At 43.5% G+C, this 21,525-nt stretch overlaps 1 protein-coding gene across 7 annotated transcripts in view; it reads right to left on the bottom strand.

The window, feature by feature from the left end:
- Nucleotides 1-21,525, bottom strand: part of PTPRM (protein tyrosine phosphatase receptor type M) — a 993,494-nt gene that overhangs the window by 734,108 nt on the left and 237,861 nt on the right. For all 7 annotated transcript variants that reach the window (XM_075314524.1, XM_075314525.1, XM_075314526.1 and 4 more), the window contains exon 2: nucleotides 7,471-7,593. In XM_075314524.1, the coding sequence (XP_075170639.1) occupies nucleotides 7,471-7,593 (123 nt within the window). The remainder of the gene's footprint in view (nucleotides 1-7,470; nucleotides 7,594-21,525) is intronic.

Raw genomic sequence — 21,525 nt, 5'->3', positions numbered from 1 at the left:
TACGACAAGTGCTTAAATCACATTGACTGTCAGCGAGGCGTGTATGTGGGTTGCTGAGAGTCAGGAACTAATAAGGCAATTAACCTTCAATCTCTAAAAAAAGAAATAATGCTTCCTCTTTGTTTTATTTCTCGTTCAATGTGTTTCCTCTTTTTACCTTTTTCACCATCTTTGTATTAGTGTAGTTAAAGCTTTGTTCAGATCACATGTAAACCTTCCATTATAATTCCAAGTATAGCAAAATAGCAAAAAAAGCATAATTCCACAATTTACTTTTTCACATTTTTATTTAAATCATTCAATCTATAGTGAAAATGACTGGTTAATAGGATTCTCCAAGTCATTACAATTATGGCGATACGAAACATACATAGTTTTTTTTAATTTTAAATCGAGAAAAAAATAAAATCAGAAATTTGTAAATAAAAAATAATTTTGCTTATGTCACAATTTTCTGAGAGCCATAACTTAAGATGAGCGGACCCATGGATGTTCGGGTTCGCCAAGGTTCAGCCGAACTGTAGTTAAAAGTTCGGTACCCAAACTTGACCCTGAGCTCCATAGAAGTAAAAAGGGACCCGAACTTGTGCTGTAAAATGGCTGTAAAATGTTTGAGGTAGCCAACATTGTTTTTGTTTGTTTTTTAATTTGGGGAGGCCCCAAAACATTCGGAATAAAAAATGGAATGAACAAACTGTGGTGGAGTATAACAATGGCTGGGTGAGGCTGGTATACTTCTCTAGTCAGCCAAAAGGTAAGGAGTAGGGATGGGCAGACCAGGACTGTAAAAGTCCGCATCTGCGCGGTGTCAAAGTTTCCCGGGTGCAAGGCCTAGGATTCTGGCTGTTTGATCTGGATCCGGCACTCGAGAAGTTTTAAAAAAAATAAATAAAAAGAAAGAAAATAAAAATGAATGGAGCACTTGTACGAGAATGTCAGATAACTCAAATAGCTTACTTGTGACTGTACTAAGAAACATATCTTCACTGATCTAATATTGATGGCCTGTCTTAAACAGGTTGACCCCTTTCAACAAACATTTCCCATAGGCTCAGTCATAGTAAAAAAACAAATAAAAGACAAACTAAGCATTATATGTCCTCTCTGGGTTTAGCACTGCCACAATCTCTGTTGTTTGGCGGCAGCGATGACATCATATCAACAACTGTGCAACCAATCACTCAGCTCAGCAGTTCATGTCATCAATATAGGCAACGCCATGGAGCTCAGTTATCGTCACCAGCACTGTTGATGTGATGTTACTATGGCTGCAAAACAATGGAGAGCGGCGGAGACATATCACCAGACCCGAGAAGTAAAGCTCAGTTTGCTTTTTTACCGGTAGTTGAAACTATGTGAAAAAGTTTCTTGTAAACAGACAACCCCTTTAAGGGTAGGTCATTCTTAAAAGCCCGTAAAATGTGAGTGACAATATCTGCAATTGACGGCAGAATGTGTTGGTGGTACATTCACATAAAAGAACAAACAATAACAGGCATTTGGCTTTTTCAGGCTGGTGCTTCTTCTCAAACGCATCAACATAGATCAATAAGGAAAGTTTCTGAAACTTTTATCTGTAAAGAGATCATGGATTGCTACAGCTCAGAGAGTCAGATGCATTAGTAAAGACATTGATTTGCACGTGAGGTTCGTGTGATGGACTGAAATAATTATAAGTATCTATGTTGTGAAATGAAATATTGACTGGAAGACTAAAACCAAATGTCACACAGTACAGGAACACACACAAGGGCCCTAGATCCAGTTTACAAAGTTGGAAGGAAACTGCTGTTTATCAGATGATATATTGACATGTAGCTGAAACGTGGCTTCATGCTATGCAAAGACCGATATGACACAGCATGCCGCATGCATCTAGATGATCTCATTTCTTCTGTCAGAGCACTAAAAGCAATTTGTAATCACCGCTGTTCCATTTACACGTAATACATAAAATGAATATTTTATTTAGGAGACAAGGTATGGAAAATGTTTCGCATCTATGTGGCAAAACCACTATGACTTACACTAGGCATAAACAGCAACTTCCTCATAATTGTAGATAAAAGCTACTGTGCCATACTGCTAATATTAACACATGATAACTGTCTGCCTTAGGCCTCATTCAGACGTGAGTTTTCACATGTTCTATCCTTGGTATTCACTGATGGAACACGAACCATTATAATCTACGCAGCTGTTCACATGTTCATGAATGGACCAAAATTGGGGACATGTCTGTTTCTGATCTAAGTAATGAATCAAAATTACCCACACTAGGGAGAAAATAACGGACAGCACATGGATGGCATCAGTGTGACATCCGAGTGCTAGCCTTGATTAACATTGCAATGAATAGAAGAAACTTTGAAATTTATTTATTTATTTTCATACTTGAAAATCACTAATTGTAAAAATTGAAAGTGATCAAACACTAATGAATCTAAGATCAATAACACTGATGAAACTTGGATCATTTCTGCATACCAAAAAATATCACAGATGTCTAAATGAGTCCTTAAAGAGTATGCCTTTACTTTACAATACAAAATCGTACTAACAGGTTCTCTTTAAGGAAAGCGACTATTCCTCTCAACTAAGGATCTCCAAATTGTAGCTCTCCAACTGCTTCAAAATTCAACACATTGTATCATCAATCAAGGGTAGGCACCAGAAAAGATCTCTAAAACAAAAATTGTATTATATCTTACAGTAGAAAAAAAATCTAAATCCATAAGTCTGCAGGTACTCTACTGCAGACTTGGTAATCGTGACGGTGCATGCACGCACGTGGTCATAAGTAAGCGATATGCATACTCCCAAACAGAATACGAAAAGCTGGGCAGAACCTCGCTCATAGGTTGTACCTCCTCTAGTCAGATTCTGGTCAGGTGAATACATATCACATACACACGGCCACAAGACCGCTGTCCCCGGCTGTAGCACGGGAGAATCCTCACAGTGCAAAGTGCATGTGATGTGAAGATTCCGGTTGCCACAAGAAGTGGTGAGTTCTCCTTCATTAGAAGTCTTCAAACCGAGGCTGGACAGACATTTGTTTGAGATGGTTTAGAGAATCCTGCATAGAGCAGGGGGTTGGACCTGATGACCCTGAAAGTCCCTTACAATTCAAATATTCTATAAGTCTGCAGTCACATAGAGTGATTGCAGACTTATGGATTTAGACTGGACAACCGCTTTAATTTCCTGGTTCCATTGAAGAGGCCACAGATGTGGAAAAACATGTTTGGTGACATGTTGAAACATACCCTGAGGATCAGTAATCTACCAATCAATGTATATAAAAATACTATCACCTCTCTACATACACTAAATATTTTTTAGTTCTGTACACACTTTAGAAATGAAGCTAAAGAGTTAGCAAATGTTAACAAGACATGACTTACAATAGTTATTATGAGAACAGCTGACTGCAGCTCATAATCATAAGGAAAAGCCCTGTAATTATTGTATTTTTAACCAACTGTGATCATTTCTTCATACTTCTCGTTTACGAAGTGTGGGTGAGAGACCAATTTTGTTTACTGAAGTTCTCAAACACAATTCCCATCATATCCTGATAGCTGTTCTGGTAACAGATTTTTGGAAAATATAGTTCTGTAAATGCTGGAAAGTTATCCAGAAATATTTGGACAGTGACATAAGTTTTGGTGTTTTAGCTGTTTACCAAAACATATTCAAGATACAGTTAATTAATATGAGCTTTAAGTGCAGACTCAAAGTTTTAATTTGAGGGTATTCACTTCCTAATTGGAGTAAGGGTTTGAGAACTACAGCTCTTTATTATGTAGCTCACTCTTTTTCAAGGGATCAAAAGTAACTAGACAATTATCTCAAAAGCCCTTTAAGGGCTGCATGGACTACTCACTTATTAATCCATCATCAATTAGGCAGATAAAAGGTCTGGGTGCTGATTCCAGGTATGGTATTTCCACGCTGTTTCTGTGAACCCACAACATACGGTCAGAGGTGCTCTCAATGGAACAGAAACAGACCATCGTTAGGCAGAAAAAAATAATAAAGCCATCAGATAGATACCAGAAATGTTAGTAATGGCCAAATCAACAGTTTGGTACATTCTGCAAAAAAAAAAGAGCGCACTGGTGAGCTTGGGAACTTAAAAAGCCCTTGACATGCACAGAAAAAAAAAACAGTGCTAGATGATTGCAAAATCCTTTTTATGATGAAGAAAAACCTTTTCACAACAGCCACCCAAGAGAAGAACACTCTCCAGGAACTAGGTGTTTCAGTATCTATGATAACTGATATAAAGAGAAGACTTCATGAGAGCAAATACTGAGGGCTCACCACAAGGTGCAGACATTAATTAGCCTTAAAAGCTGAAAGGCCAGATTAGACTGTGACAAAAACATCTAAAGCAACCAGCCCAGGTCTGGAAAAGCATTCATTAGACAGATGAAACTAAGATCACCTACTACCAGAATGATAGGAAGAAGAAAATATGGAAAAGGCAAGGAATGGCTCAAGGTCATCCTCTGTAAAACATGTTGGGAGCAGTGTGATGGCTGGGCCTGCATGGCTTCCAATGGCACTGGGTCACTAGGTGACTGAAGACAGAAGCAGCCAGATGAATTCTGAAGTGTACAGGGCTATATTTTCTGCTCAGATTCAACCAAATGCAGCAATGTTGATTGGATGGCGCTTCACAGTTCAGATGGACAATGATCCAAAACATAGTGTAAAAGAAACCAAAGAGTTTTTTTAAGACAAAGAAGTAGAATATTCTGTAATGATTGAGTCAATCACCAGATCTCAACCCCATTGGGCTTCATTTCACATGCTTAAGACAAAACGTAAGGTAGAAGGACCCTGAAACAAGCAACAACTGAAGTCAGCTAAAGTAAAGGTCGGCAAAGCATCACAAAGGAGGAAATCCAGTGTTTGACGTCGATGGCTTCCAGCCTTCAGTAAGTCATGGCCTACAAAGGATTCTCTACAAAGTATTAAAAATGATCATTTTATTTATGGTAAAGTAAATTTATCGAATTAGTTTTGAGTCCCAGAAATGAGGGGGCTTTGTAGAAAAATTGTTACAATTTCTAAACGTTTCACAGGATATTTTTGTTCAACTCCTTTAATTAAACCTGAAATTCTCCACTGCATTTGCATCTTGGATGTTTCATTTCCTATCCAAAATACTGGCATGTAGAGCCCAAATCACAAAGATTCGGTCACTGTCCAAATATTTCTGGGCATAAATGTAGCTCCTATAATAACCAAGATTTACTGCTTCACCGAAACACACATTCCTACTTGATACGCTATACATCAAAATTTCTAGGTTACAACCTGCCGCTTGAAAATATGTAATTTCTTAAAAGAATAATTTTTCTTATTAGGGAAGCTGTGTGGTCACTGCAACAGATTGATGAAGTGGAAGATATTTGAGTGACAGATGCTTTTGCCAAGGGGGTGCAATGGCATTTACTTTCCAGTGCAATTGCTGTTTGACATAAATTACTCATATTTTAAGATCTCTCATTTTTCTGGGCATAATAATGACTATTCCTAATTAAGTTGACTTTTAATCAACCTAAATATATGTGATGTCTCAGAAATCCCAGATTATCTATCTATCTATCTATCTATCTATCTACCTATCTATCTACCTATCTATCTATCTATCTATCTATCTTTTTCCCTTTTATATTTCTAATGATTCTGCTATATTAAGTGGTGATACAGATTACACAGACATATTGGTATTACATATGATGAACCATGCGTGCAATTATATAGCTTTTGATTTCAACCAAAACCAAAGTAAAAGCATGGTCTCGCTGTCTGTTCTTTTGATGCACATATCAATCTAATATTAAAAAATACTGTCCCAATTTTTTACGACTCTGCCAGCAATACAGACATTGGAACTATTTTCCTCTCACTTCCCAACATGCATTATACCTGCCATTGTTCAATGGCTTGCATGCCTTAAAATGAAAGTCTGCCACTCTATTATTTGCATTTATGCAGTTTAACAGACAGGAAAGCAAGAGCAGAGATAAAAACCGGCCCCCGGTTCCTGTATTCTGTCTCAACATCTCTACTGCTACAGACTGATTACACTTAACAGACAGTGAACAGCAGTTTGAGCATAAAGTAGACAACTAGTGACTGATGCTTTATTAGTGACCGATGCTTTGGTGTAAAGGGGGTGTTACACGCAGCGATATCGCTAGCGATATCGCTGGTGAAAGCACCTGCCCCCATCGTTTGGGCGTCACGGGCAAATCGCTGCCGTGGCACACAATATCATTCGGAGCAGTCACACGGGACTTACCTGCCTAGCGACGTCGCTGTTGCCGGCGAACCGCCCCCTTTGTAAGGGGCCGGTTCGTGCGGCGTCACAGCGGCATCACTAAGTGGCCACAGAATAGAAGCGGAGGGGCGGAGATGAGCGGGACGTAACATCCCGCCAACTCCCTTCCTTCCGCATTGCCGGCGGCCACAGGTAAGCTGCAGTTCATCGTTCCCGAGGTGTCACACGTAGCGATGTGTGCTGCCTCGGGAACGACGAACAACCTGCGTGCTCAACAATCAACGATTTTTTAAAAAGGAAAGATGTGTCAACGATGGATGATTTGGTGAGTATTTTCCATCGTTAACGGTCGTTCATGCGTGTCACACGCAACGACGTCGCTAACGATGCCAGATGTGCATCACGGAATCCGTGACCCCGGCGATATATCGTTAAATACATCGCTGTGTGTAATGGGGCCTTTAGTCTTTGGGCTGAAATGAGCTATGGGTGAATAACTGTGGTACTGTAGAAGTAATTGTAGCAAATACAGGCTGGGACACATAGTACAGAACCCTGTACTCTTGGTGTACAAGGTAATATTTATTGGACTCATTCATCAATACTGTCATATAGTAAAACTGTCCATCCCAAAAAGGACAACATCTGCAAGGAGTTTGTATGTTCTCCTTGTGTTTGCGTGGGTTTCCTCTGGGTTCTCCGTTTTCCTACCACACTCCAAAGACATGCTGATAGGAACCTTAGATTGTGAACCCCAATGGGGACAGTGTTGCCAATGTACAGTATCTAAAGCGCTGTGGAATTAATAGCGCTATATAAATGAATAAATACTATATTATATTATAGCATAATTAGCCATTTTAGGAAATCCAAGTTTGTATTTGATTAGTGTCATAAACCCCTACCCTTCCGGTAGTCCCACAGATAAGAGTCACACATAGTTAGGGCTGGTGGTTGTAATGCGCAGGAGGAGACCAATCTTGTTATGACTCACATCGGATCAGCAATAGCGCAGTTACAGATTCACTTGGCGCAAGCAACCACTGCTAGGCAAGTCGTTAACGGGTTATTTCCTTCTCCACGATCCTATCAGAATATGTAGTAGGTGTAATAATAATAATAATATAAGCAAATGCCTCCAATCATAAAAGTAGTATAGTTTCACAAACCTGACGGCAACCAAGAATCTGTATGTGGCCTCCTCAGCGTGTTCATCTGCTCCCACTTCATGTCATTGAGTTCCAGCTGACTGTAGCCACACGACTGAAATGGCTCATCAAATGTACAGCTACCTGAAAGAAGAATAAGCCAAAAAGAATGCGTTAGTTTAAAGATCACCACTTTCAGAGAAACATTTCATAGACCATATGAGTGGCGCGGAGCAATTGTACCATCGGCCATTCAGACCATTTTATGTTCCAGGCACAGAAAATGGTCTTGTACTTCACTAATGGACTGTAAGAGTACAAATCATTTGAACTCTAAGGGCGGCTTTGCACACTACGACATCGCAGGTGCGATGTCGGTGGGGTCAAATCGAAAGTGACGCACATCCGGCGTCACTTGCGATGTCGTAGTGTGTAAATCCTAGATGATACGATGAACGAGCGCAAAAGCGTCGTTATCGTATCATCGCTGCAGCCTCCGACATTTCCATAATGCCGGTGCAGCGACAGGTGCGATGTTGTTCCTCGCTCCTGCGGCTGCACACATCGCTGTGTATGAAGCCGCAGGAGCGAGGAACTCCAACTTACCTGCCGCCGGCTGCAATGAGAAGGACGGAGGTGGGCGGGATGTTTACATCCTGCTCATCTCCGCCCCTCCGCTTCAATTGGCCGCCTGCCGTGTGACGTCACTGTGATGCCGCACGACCCGCCCCCTAAGGAAGGAGGCGGGTCGCCGGCCAGAGGGACGTCGCACGGCAGGTATGTGCGTGTAAAGCTGCCGTAGCGATAATAATCGCTACGGCAGCTTTCACTAGATATCGAACGTGCGACGGGGGCGGGACTATCGCTGCAGCATCGGTAACACATTGTTACCGATGTTGCAACGTGCAAAGCCCGCCTAAGACTAGCTACATATTTTAACACTTCTGCATTTAGAGTAGGTAATACATAGATACACATACATCACATTTACTGATATTAGAATTTCTTCAGCAGGCATTTAGAGGCATTCACCATAGCTGGCTTTCAGAAAAAAATATTTTCAGGCACTTTGGTTTATGGTCACATTTTTAGCTTTTGATTCATCTTGCTCTGTCTATCCTTTCCTGTGTGTCTATAGTCCCTGTTTTATACTACCATGAAAATGGAATATGGTTTTGAGGATTTTTTTTTTCTGTTGATAAGGTTGATCTGCAAAATGTCAATAAAACCAACTGTATATATATATATATATATATATATATATATAAAAAAAAAACAATAAAAAAACCCTTTCTTTTAAAGGATCTTTGCTCAGGTCCCAACCACCAACTAGAAAGGGATGAGGCTAACTCATTTTCATAGGCCCAGTGCTGGATTTTGGTATCCCTTGGCACAAGGATGATCATTCTTCTTCTCATTCTTTTATTCTTGATTATAATAATTAAAACACATTTTTAAAAATTGTCTACCATCTCTCTGTGCCAGTGTTCACATGGTTACCATTTCTGATCTACATTTCAAGGGGAATCCTGAAAGTATGTTAAGCTTTCAGTCTCCCATACATACTAATGTCTGATATACTCACCGACACTGACAGGTTCAGCCAACACTTTAATGTGTATGGGAGTGATGGCCAACATATTGTCAGGGATGATTTCGATTACGTAAGTATGATTTTGGACTGATGATCACCTTGTTCTCCCAAAGATAAGCCACCAATAGAGATATCTATTTCTCAAAGAGAACAAAGGAACATTCAGTCAAGCGGGTGCACCTGTATTGTCACATCCCCACCAGAGTCCGCTGCTGCAACTTCTGCTTCGATCAACAGGCGGCGCTGTGTTCCTGCTGTGGATAGTGCTGGTGATAGGAGAGGAGTCGGTGCCAGTGGCTCTGATGGGCGCACGCTCCGCTTATCCACTAAGCTGGGTTTCCCTGAGACCTGCAGTACCACTGGCTGACTGTAGGTGGCATGTGCCTTCCAGCTGAAGTTACCACTATTCAGCTGCAGCCAATGGGAAGACACCACACCCTTTTAATTCCTCCTCTTTTTTGCTGGTCTCTGCCAGAGATAGTTCTGTATTCCTGGTTCCCATGTGGTTTTGTGATTCCTGTGTTTTGACTTCTGCCTTTTGACTACTCTAATGTCTATCAATTTTGTACCTTGCTACCCGATCCGGATTTGACCTCTGCCTCATTTTATGATTATGTAATTTTCTGCTTGATTTTATCCCTGCTTGCATCTCCCGGTTCGACCCTGCCTGGCTACTACTCTCATCGGACTGCAGCCTTCTACAGGTAGTGATCACCGGGGCCCTGTGTAATTCCAAATCCTTGTATAGCGCTTAAAGGGTTTCAGGGTTCTCGGGGTCCTGCTTTGTGAGCGGCTTTCCTCTAGCCTGTCCGTTACAGCCAGTCTGAGTCTGAGGTTCTAGAGAGGCGTTACATGCATATAGTAGAGACGGCTAAGGTGGATGCTGGCTGAATGATCAGCAGGCAAACATTTAATGATCTGTTAAGGATCTGTTTACATTGGCCTGTCTTAATTGTATAATTCATCATAAAAGATGGATCTCTGACATGCAGGGCATCAGCACTGACTGTTGGGGTATGTGTGGTGTCCATCGTTGTCCGGCACTTTACCCCGACATCATGATGCACCATGCTGTACTATTTTATCTTACATTTTTGTCCGGATCTGTGACAGAGGCTCTGAACAGACAGGTGAGTATAGAATCCAAGATTCACAATTCCCTTAATAGTAACTTTTTTTCTTAAGAAAATATATCGTTTGGTAGAATTATTGCTATCATTCGCTCATTAGGGACTACAGAGTGCTTTAACTATTAAAAACTTTCTTCCTTTAATTTAGAAGAGGTAGTAAAAAAATTGATTTTGTTTCCCGAGCAGATGGGTTGGACATGCTTTATTTCTTTTTCAATAAATGATAAGCCTGCTCTGAAATGCTATGATTATAACTTTAAATTGAATTAAACCTGTCTCAAACGTGGAGAATGGCTTTACACTACACTAACCAAATAATGGCGGCTAAGGACAAGTACGTGTGTAACGCAAGCACATTAAAGAGCTAGGATTATTGTATTGTCCACTTTTACAGTTTGTTGGATCTGTGGGAAGTTCTACAAACTTCACAATTATTGATTTTTAGCAGCACTGTTTACATGTAATGTCCAGACACTGCAGACAATTATACTTGGGCAGTGATAGGGATTATTCATCACACACTCTGAAAAAATAGCTCAAATCAGTCTTGGTCAAAGCAGGAGGAACTGTCAGCACAGAGACATGTCCGCCTCTTATTGTACTCTATGAGTGGGAAGGGGAGTGGAGAGGTGAGGAGCAGAGTGAGAAAACAAGCAGAGGCAGATAATACAATGCATTGTGCTCAAGTTAAGGCCCCGTCACACTAAGCAACATCGCTAGCAACATCGCTGCTAACGAACAACTTTTGTGACGTTGCTAGCGATGTTGCTGTGTGTGACATCCAGCAACAACCTGGCCCCTGCTGTGAGGTCGTTGGTTGTTGCTGAATGTCCTGGGCCATTTTTTAGTTGTTGCTGTCCCGCTGTGAAGCACAGATCGCTGTGTGTGACAGCGAGACAGCAACAACTAAATGTGCAGGCAGCAGGAGCCGGCTTCTGCGGACGCTGGTAACCAATGTAAACATCGGGTAACCAAGAAGCCCTGTCCTTGGTTACCCGATATTTACCTTTGTTACCAGCCTCCGCCGCTCTCACTGTCAGTGCCGGCTCCTGCTCTGTGCACATGTAGCTGCAGGACACATCGGGTTAATTAACCCGATGTGTGCTGTAACTAGGAGAGCAAGGAGCCAGGGCTCAGTGTGCGCTGCTCCCTGCTCTGTGCACATTTAGCTGCAGCACACATCGGGTAATTAACCCCATGTGTGCTGTACTAGGAGAGCAGGGAGCCAGCGCACAGTGTGCGCTGCTCCCTGCTCTCTGCACGTGTAGCTGCGTGAGCTGGTAACCAAGGTAAATATCGGGTTGGTTTCCCGATATTTACCTTAGTTACCAAGCACAGCATCTTCCACGCGGCGCTGGGGGCTGGTCACTGGTTGCTGGTGAGCTCACCAGCAACTCGTGTAGCGACGCTCCAGCGATCCCTGCCAGGTCAGGTTGCTGGTGGGATCGCTGGAGCGTCGCAGTGTGACATCTCACCAGCAACCTCCTAGCAACTTACCAGCGATCCCTATCGTTGTTGGGATCGCTGGTAAGTTGCTTAGTGTGACTGGACCTTAAGTGAGTGATTTAGATTATCCTAGAGCTGGATTCACAGTCACACAGCTCAATGCTGCATAAAAAAATGTCATCCATGCTGACGCTGCGACTTCTTAATATATACCAAACAGTAAAAGAAACTTATTTCTGTGTGCTGAATATAAAAGACATTATCAATTAGCCTACACCCCTTAGTTCACAAAGAATGAAAATTTGAGGTGGAGCCTACAAAGGGGAAATTTGGTAGGATACAAATCATATAATACTGTAGCTAGTTTGCGGTTAACTTTTTGCGGCTTCACTGTATCGCGGGTTTTTATAAGGCACAGAGGATTATAAGACACACCTGAAATTTAGAGACAAAAAAAAGGTAAAGAAAAAAAAATGTGGGGCTTGTCTTATAATTCAGTGGTGTCTTACCGAGGGGGGGGAGGCATCGGTGGAGTAGAGTAATGCTGCGGGCGGTGCGGTGGGTGTCTTGTATGCTCGCTGTGGGCGCTGTGAGGCAAGAACATTCAGAAACTGTCGGAGGTGAGGGCTTCAAAGAAATGGTGCACGGAGTCAGCGAGTGGGCAGATTGAGCTATTGGCTCAATGACGAGCTGAGATCTCATGTGCATACGTGCCACCTCTGGGCGCCATTTTCCTTAAATCTGCTGAATGGGAGATCTGGAGTCGAGAGCTCTATCTGCACCTGCGCCATTATTTGAAGGATGCACTACCGACATTTTCAGGTGGGCCCCTGCCTCATTGCCCACTCATTCTCCACCACCCTATGGTAAGCTACATTCGGCTTATAAGACGCACCCCTCATTTCGGGAGGAAATGTGCGTCTTATAATCGGAAAAAACGGGTTAATATTAATGTAAATGCAACTCTGCTACTTTGTAGATTTTCACCTATCGCGGGGGTCTCTAGATCGTAACTCCCTCGATAGGTGAGGGATCACTGTTTTCCTAATGTACAAACATTACAATTTATACTGAAAAGTAAAATGACAGGAATGCTTTAGCACAAACTTTTTTTTTCAAAAGTTCCCTTTCATTTGCACTGTTTTTGTAATTCATGTTTATTATCTGTACATTTACATCTTTATTGGTATAGGTACAGTATGGGTGATATGTAGAATCATTCTAATAATGACAGTGAATTCTTTCTATCAGCATTTCAGCACAGAAATGGCATGGCAGACCACTTTCCAGCCTATAAATAAAATATCGAAATGCAATTTTCCAGCAGATGAAGGTTAAGAGTGTCTAAGAAGAAATGAAATGCGACCAAAGAAATTTCAAAAGAACGGTTCACAAGTTGACTGCTGATTTGTGACGAAGCTTCTTGATAACACAAATGCCAGTGAAAAAGTTTATATGCCTTTAGAAAAAAAGTTCAAAGAAACACAGACTGCGATTAAGATGAAAAAAAGTATATTTGTGAGAAGATCAGGGTACGGCACTGGCAGAAGTGTTGATTCTCAATCAGCGGGCAGCATGAAATTCATATTTCCCTACTGGGGTCTCTGAACATTAAGCTGAATCAATCTATAATTTTATGAGGTCATTGAAAAGAAATAGAATTGACATTTTCTTTGCAAGGAGAAAACACAGGGAAGCCAAGATTGGGAAATTAATTATGGCTGAGTGAATGTAGCAATTCGCATTATTAGTAAATAGTCCAAATAACTTTATTGATTATATTATATGTCCCTCGGGCAAGTCGTAAAAAAAATTTGACACACACAAACACATATGTATTAGATATATGCTACAAAGATATATCGAGGTCTTCTGATCCGTAGGACAATAGAAAAACGGTTTACTCTGCAACACGGCTAGTGACCACTCAATCAGCTGAGGGAGGGTGCTGCTAGGGGTCACAAAGGGCTCATTTTTTAAAATACTACACAATCATATTGATGGTTTGGAGAAGTAAGGGGTACTTTACACGCTGCGACATCGCTACCGATATATCGTCGGGGTCATGTCGTTAGTGATGCACATCCAGCGCCGGTAGCGTCATCGCAGCGTGCAACACTAATGAGCGACGATCAATGATCGCAAAATCGTTCCAAAACGGTGATCGTTGACACGTCGTTCATTTCCTTAATATCGCTGCTACCATCGGTACGATGATGTTTGTCATTCCTGCAACATCACACATCGCTATGTGTGACACCGCGGGAACAATAAACATCTCCTTACCTGTGTCCACCGGCAATGCGGAAGAAAGAAGGTGGGCTGGATGTTACGTCCCGCTCATCTCCGCCCCTCCGCTTCTATTGGCCGGCCGCTTAGTGACGCCGCAGTGACGTCGCTATGACGCCGAACGCACCTCCCCCTTGAGGGAGGGATTGTTCGGCGGTCACAGCGAAGTCGCTGACCAGGTATGTGCGTGCGACGCTGCTGTAGCGGTAATATTCGCTACAGCAGCAAGCACCAAATGTCGCACGAGCAACGGGGGCGGGTGCTATCGCGCTCGACTTCGCTAGCAATTGCTATTGATGTCGCAGCATGTAAAGTACCCCTAAGAGTTAATGACAAATTCTTATAAAGCAGATGCTGGCATTTGTTTTTACTGGATAATAAATGAGGGTTGGAAATCCATGTAATTGATTTAATTACTGACACATTAAAGGGAAATTGTCAGCAGGTTTTTGCTATGTAAGCTGAAGCCAGCTGCTGGTTAACACAGAACATTCAGGGCTGCCTGTCACAGCCCTATCTATTGTTTATTTGCTGTTTGTTTAAGCAGCAGGACCCTTCTCATTGCTTTGACTACAAAGTCACTCATGCACTTGGCAGTCTGACATGCCCTCTGCTGTGATTGACACCTCACAGTCAATGTACCTTCTCTATAGAGAGCCTGGTGTGGGTGAGGGGAGCCCTCTGGACTCCCTACATGTCTAAAGCTAAAAATTCAGATTGTGTCAGAATGGCTGCACCCAGTAATCTAAGGCCCGTTTCACATATCCGGCTTTTCGCCAGATTGCCGGATCCGGCGCACTCCAGTACAGTGTATACAGTACAATGGCAGCGCGACAAGCTCCGGTCACATGCTGTCATGTGAAAGGAGCATGTGACCCAGAAGTTGCTGCTCTAACATTGCACTGTATCACACTGTACTGGAGTGTGTCGGATCCGGCAATCCGGCGAAAAGCCGGATGTGTGAAACGTCCCTAAGTGAAACATCACTGGATTCAGGGTCTCTTTGCCTACATTATGCTGCTCTCAGATGAGGTAGCAAAAACCTGCTGACAGATTCCCTTTAATCATATAATGGTTAGTAAATTCTGGATTAAAGGACAATTAAACATGTAGATAAGGAGATACCCATCACTTGGAGCGGAGTGGGCAAAATATGGCCGGGGACTGCAGTGAACTCATTGTGTGTCTCTCTATATAATCCCCGACTGGTTCTTCAAATCAAGTGGTCTGTGAAATGCCTGAGTGTTTCAGAGTAAGGGCTCGTTCGCACGTAAATGCTGAAATCTCTGCAGCGATTTGACAGCACATCTGTGTCGCGGGCGGAGGAGGGGACGCCACGCTCTCCCACTGCTCGGATCCGGCTGCCGCGGCTGCTGCGGCCTGCTGCTGCTCGGTGGCTCGAGCGATGGGCCGGATCCCGGGGGCTCTAGCGGCGCTCCTCGCCCGTGAGTGAAAAGGGGGTTTGGGTGTGGGGATTGTTTATTGTCCGTGACGCCACCCACGGTTGTGGTGATTGAGTGTACACCACCGCTGCTCTGGCTGGGGATCCCGGGAGTGATGGTATGGAGCAGCCAGTTGTTGTGTTGCCCCTCCGTGGGTAGGGGTTGGTGATCCCGGGGCCCAGTGATGGGGTTGGGATGGTGGACAGGCGGGCTATGGGGCCTGTGGAGGTGCAGGGGCAGCGCTGTGCCGCACGGCACGGAGGTACTCACTCAGCCAGTAAACACGACACAGTTCTCGGTAAACAAACGGCTTATTGGACGGGTCCCTCAGACGGTTGCACTGTTGATATCCCCTGCAGGTGACGGTCTCTTTCCTGCACCTATGTGTTGTTGTTTGGTTGCGATGGGTTCCCACCGGTAACCCGCTCCCCGGCCTGGATATGAACCGGAGGAGCTCCACTCCTGCCCGCAGGCGCTGGCCCTGGGAAACTGGTGCCTTGGCGGTGGCGGTGTCTCCCCTTTACGGTCGGACTGTTGCCTTCAAACGGGACTTGGTTGTTGGGAGACAGTCGTCCCCTTCACTGAAGGATTTGGCAAATTATGGCGACTCCTAGCCTTGCCGGGATCCGAAAGGCCCCTGCCCTGGTGCTGACTAATCTTCGTATACCGCTCCGGTACCGCCGGGTCACCACCCGTCCATGGTCCTTTCGGCAACCTCCAATCAGTCTCGCCTGCAGACGGTCACCGCCGTCTGCCAACCTTGCTGTCTCAGTCCGGGGCACACACCCGGACTAACTTCAGGCTGCTTTCTGTCACTTTCTCTGTTGCTCTTACTTTAGCTCCTCTACCACTTCACTTCACTTCACTTCCTTTCACTTTCACCTCTCAAGCTAATCTGCCTGGTTTTCCCGCCTCCAGGGCTGTGAACTCCTCGGTGGGCGGAGCCAACCGCCTGGCCCACCCCCTGGTGTGGACACCAGCTCCTGGAGGAAGGCAACAAGGATTTTCGGTTTGACTTTGTGTGTACCTGCAGGGAATGTGGGGTGCGTGTGGTGTAGTGACCTGTGACCCCTGGCTTGCCCAGGGCGTCACATTTGCGCTTCAAATCGCTGCAGAAACACTGCTTAATGGATGCAGTGTTTCTGCAGATTAGATGCCGATTTCATGCGCTCTGGATGCTGCCTCTCTCATAGACAGAGTGGGAGCAGCATCCAAAGTGCACGGAATAATTGACATGCTGCTTTTTTGAACGCACGGATTTGGGTCAAAATTTTAGCATCCAAATCGCTGCGTTCAAAAAAGCAACGTGCGCATCGATTATGTACAATCTACATAGAAGCATAAAACATACCTGGTTGCAATCCCTTTAAGGCTACGTGTGCACCCTTCGTTTTGCCACATTTTTGCTCATTTTTTGGGTGCAGTTTTGGTCTCAAAATTGCATGAATTTCCTTCCCCAGCAAAATCTATGAGATTTCAGTTTTTCTGTCCGCACATTGCAGTTTTTTTTGGCTGCATCTTTGTGGTGACCATGAAGATGCAGCATGTCAATTCTTTTTGCGTTTTTCACCCATTTAATGCATTGAACAAAAATGCAGCAAAAAAAACACATCAAAACGCATAAAAAAAATGCAGAAAAATGTGCAAAAACGCATGCGTTTTTTAATGCGTGTTTCCTGTGGGTGCGTTTTTTTGGGGCCAAAAATGCTGCATCTTTGTGGTCAGAAAAAAACGCAGCGTGCGCGCGTTAGGATGTGTTAACTTGATACATTTGCAACTAATGTTTTCAATGCAATTTTTTTTTTTAAACACTGTAAAAATATATCAATTTTTCACCATTTTTTGGAAAATCACATAAAAAACAAATGCATTGTGTGAACACAGCCTAAAAGCTTGATCTGTCATCTACTTATATGCTGCTCTTGTAAGGGCAGCATATTGCAGGGAGAGGTCCATTTTTCTGTAATAAGCAAAAAAATTGAGACTAATTAATACCAGATATTGGATTAAAAATATTCTAAATCTTTGCCAGCCCATGGTGATGTAAATTTGCTTTTTTTTTGCATGTGAGCCACCATTGAAGGCACATACTTTGTATGTTTGGGCATATACCCTTTCACCACAGCTCCCTATGGTCACGCTACAAGGTGTAATTATCTTTGAGTTAATGCTGTGATCAACAGCCCCTTGGGTTTATACCATCACCAAGAAGAACCTGAATCCTACAAGTCACCGACCGATACTAAGGTCCCATGTCCCACAACAAAACTTCTTCATCATTTGACTCGCCCTTTTTCACTAAATAAAGGTTCACCATTAATCTCGACAGACGTTGGCCCACTTAAGGGTATTTTACCCCATGCTACTATTCCCGCACTGATTATAAAAGGCATGAAAAGAGCTTGTCACATTTACTTCGACAGACTGAGATAGATTTTCTCTTGGTTCCATAGACAATTTGTGCTTGAAAAATACCCACTAGCGGGTTGAAACGTTGGACGCTGTGTAACACAGGTCTGTGTACATATTGTAATAAACGATTTTTGAGCATCAACAACTTTTCTTACATTATGAAAATGAACGACGTGTCAACGATGAACGAGAAGGTGAGTATCTCTGCTCGTTCATAGGTGTAACATGGTACGATATCTCTGACGATGCCGGATGTGCGTCACTAACGACGTGACCCCGACGACATATCGCCAAATATATAGTACCGTGTGACGCCTGCATAAGTCTACACTACATGTTCAGATTTAATAAAGGAAAAGATAAAACCTTAAAGGGAATCTGTCACCAGGTGTTTGCCACCTAATCTGAGAACAGCATAATGTAAGGGCAGACATCGTGATTCCAGCGATGTGTCACTTACTGGGCTGCTTAGTGTAGTTTTGATAAAATCACTGATTAATCAGAAGTAGATTATCATTAGAGGACTACTTGGCCTGCTGTCAGGTAGTCCAGCATATTCATCAGATCTGTATACCTGCTTGATCTGCAGCAGAGAAAACATTGATTTTATCAAAATGACAGCAAACAGTTCAGTAAGTGACACATCGCTGGAATCAGGATCTTTGTCCCTACATTATGTGCCTCTCAGATGGGGGAGCAAAAACCTGGCGACAGATTCCCTTTAATCGGAGGGCTAGTGTGAGTTCACCATTGTATGAAATGATAATATATTTGTTACATAGTAACACAAGCCGTTACCATTTAAAGAAGAAAGTTACAGATGAGCAACTATAGAGAGACAACACTTAATCCTCTTGGTACAGAAAAGAGGATTGGGGTTTTAGTTAAGAATTAATAACAAACTGAAGTTGTTCGTAGGATCCGGACCCAAGATTTCAATTATCTATTCTACTGATCTCAGCAGAGCCTGCCGTCTGATTGCTCTGCTTTACGTAATCTCCACACTTGACATTTGTATCATACTCCATTATGCTCTTTGCTGTTTTAATAAATGTATTGTAGATTTAAACAAGATGTGCTGACAAACCCACTAAAGCGTCTGCTCGTTCTCGGGCCACAAGTTGAGTGTCACGAGAGCATATGAAGAGACAGCTAAGTACTGTCTACCCTGCTGATGCACAAATGTGATTACCACAAATATCTGTGAGTCCCTGACATCCAGTCACATATTCATCGGTGATTTTCCAGAGAGAACTACAAGTGTTACATAAATGATACCTCTTCTCAATGCCTCCCAAATTCTGAGAAAAGGATGCTGAAGAAGTGCAAGATATGTCGGCAAGAAAATGAAGACACCCCAATCTGCCTGTCTGCTCCTGCTTTATCTTGTCACATTATTGCCCAACAGAAAATATGAAGGTTCCGTAAACCATATATATTAATCAGAATATACTTAAAAATCATGCGTTCATAAAAATGTAATGTAAGATATAGTTATGCTCCTTGGACCACGAGACAACTGTGAAAATTACTCTCATTATTGCAGTCACCATAGTCCTGAGTGGGTTCAGTTTTGTGATTAAATATTATGGAGCCAGTGAGATTTGCTCTTATGTCAAATTCAATTTCGCCTTAAACTAATTGAAATGCTATTAATCAGCTCCTGCCCCTACTTATGGCCCCCTAACCTGGTAGATGGCCCCCTAACCCAGTAGATGGCCGCCATCTTGGTATATATGGTCCCCCATCCAGGTATATATAATCCCCCATCCTGGTACATGACTTGCCATCATGGTACATGGCCCCCATCACGCCACACACTTAAAAAAAACTATTATACTCACCCTCTGTCCTTCCCTGCAGTGCCGCAACCTCCTCTCATGCAGGCAGCTGACAACGTGTGAGAGCGCAGTGCTGACATGCTGATGAGCTGACGTATTCCCACACGCCGTTAGCTGCCTGCATGAGATGAGGACCCCACGCTACTTGAGACCAGAGGGAGGGCAAGTATAAGTTTTTTAATGTGTGGTGTGATGCAGACAGCTGACCAGAGTCTGAGCACTGTACTCCCACACGTCAGCTGCCGGGATACAGTACTCACTGCTCTCCAAACCCGGGATGATGGGAGGGCGGAGAAGAGAATATGCAGTTTCTTAATGAGCCGGCACACATGATCACACAGCACCTACTCATAACTCAGATTTGTGCTTGCATCATGAAGAAAAAAAGACTCCTCATATCTTGAAAAATGTGTAAGTTGGTGCACTCATTAGTCAAAGTATTACTGTATTTACTATCTAAAGTGTTGGTATTAACTTGTTTATTGGTGGGGCTCTGTCCACTCAAACCCATTCCAATTGACAAAATAGGGAATTTTTACCCCCATTATAGTGGAGCAGCAGTGAGCATATGTTACCTGTGCTCTGTTAATTTAAGATTGGCAACTTCGTGGCGAATGAATGGAGTGTTATTCAGATGTCAGACCTGCTGCATGTAACGCTCACTGCAAGCAGGAGAGGACCAACTGGACCACCGGAAGACCTGGGCTTACCCCTTAGTGGGTGAATAATGACTAAGCACCTGTCATGAGGCAGAACGCCAGGTACCACTCCCAGGGCAGTGACTGGGACTGTTCCAATTGACCCCCCAGGAGAGGAAACAGATTAAAGTATAGAATCACAAATAAGAAGAATGAGAAAAGGCACTCACCAAGATGAAATACAAGGTCCTTTATTTCATAAAATCGAGAATAGGTAGGGAGAGGATGCGGAGGGCAAGGACGACGGCTGCCGATCCGCGCTTAGAGTAGCGCTTCTACGGGTCCTGTAGAAGCACTACTCTAAAGGGCACTTTACACACAGTGACATCGCTAGCGATGTCGCTGGTGAAAGCACCCACCCCTGTCAGTTGTGCGTCACAGGCAAATCGCTGCCCGTGGCGCACACATCGCTAGGAATGGTCACACGGACTTACCTGCCTAGCGACATCGCTGTGGCCGGCGAACCGTCTCCTTTCTAAGGGGGAGGTTCGTGCGGTGTCACAGCGACGTCACTAAGCGGACGCCCAATAGGAGCGGAGGGGCATAGATGAGCAGGCCGAACATCCCGCCCACCTCCTTCCTTCCTCATTGCCGGCGGCCGCAGGTACGGTGATGTTCCTCGTTCCTGCGGTGTCACACATAACGATGTGTGCTGCCGCAGGAACGACGAATAACCTGTGTCTTGCAACAGCAACGATAATTGTGATTAGAACGACGATCAACGATAAGGTAATTAATTTTGATCGTTAACGGTCGTTCATACGTTTCACACGTAACAACGTCGCTAACGAGGCCGGATGTGCATCACGAATTCCGTGACCCCAACGGCATCTCGTTAGCGATGTCGTTGCGTGTAAAGTAGCCTTAAGTGCGAAACGGCAGCCATCGTCCTTGCCCTCCGCATCATCTCCCTACCTATTCTCAATTTTATGAAATAAAGGACCTTGTATTTCATCTTGGTGACTGCCTTTTCTCATTCTTCTTATTTGTGATTTTGCCTTTATGGCACCTCCTATTTTTGTGTCCTAGCTCTCCTCCTTGGCTAGTGATTTTTCTGCTGCTAATTTAACTCTCATTGGAGTCAGTGGTGCTGGACTGTCTACTCGCTGTGCTTTTGGACTAAAGTATAGGCACAGGTGCATGCAGGTACAGGGGAATGACTGAGTCAGACAGGTAGGCGGGTATGGACAGGCATTGGGGGCAAGGCAGGGACAGATAGGTATG

The sequence above is a fragment of the Anomaloglossus baeobatrachus genome, chromosome 6 (genome assembly GCF_048569485.1).
Source record: "Anomaloglossus baeobatrachus isolate aAnoBae1 chromosome 6, aAnoBae1.hap1, whole genome shotgun sequence".
NCBI lineage: Eukaryota > Metazoa > Chordata > Amphibia > Anura > Aromobatidae > Anomaloglossus > Anomaloglossus baeobatrachus.
The sequence above is the reverse complement of the archived record's forward strand: the minus strand, read 5'-3'. Positions and strand labels throughout refer to the sequence as shown.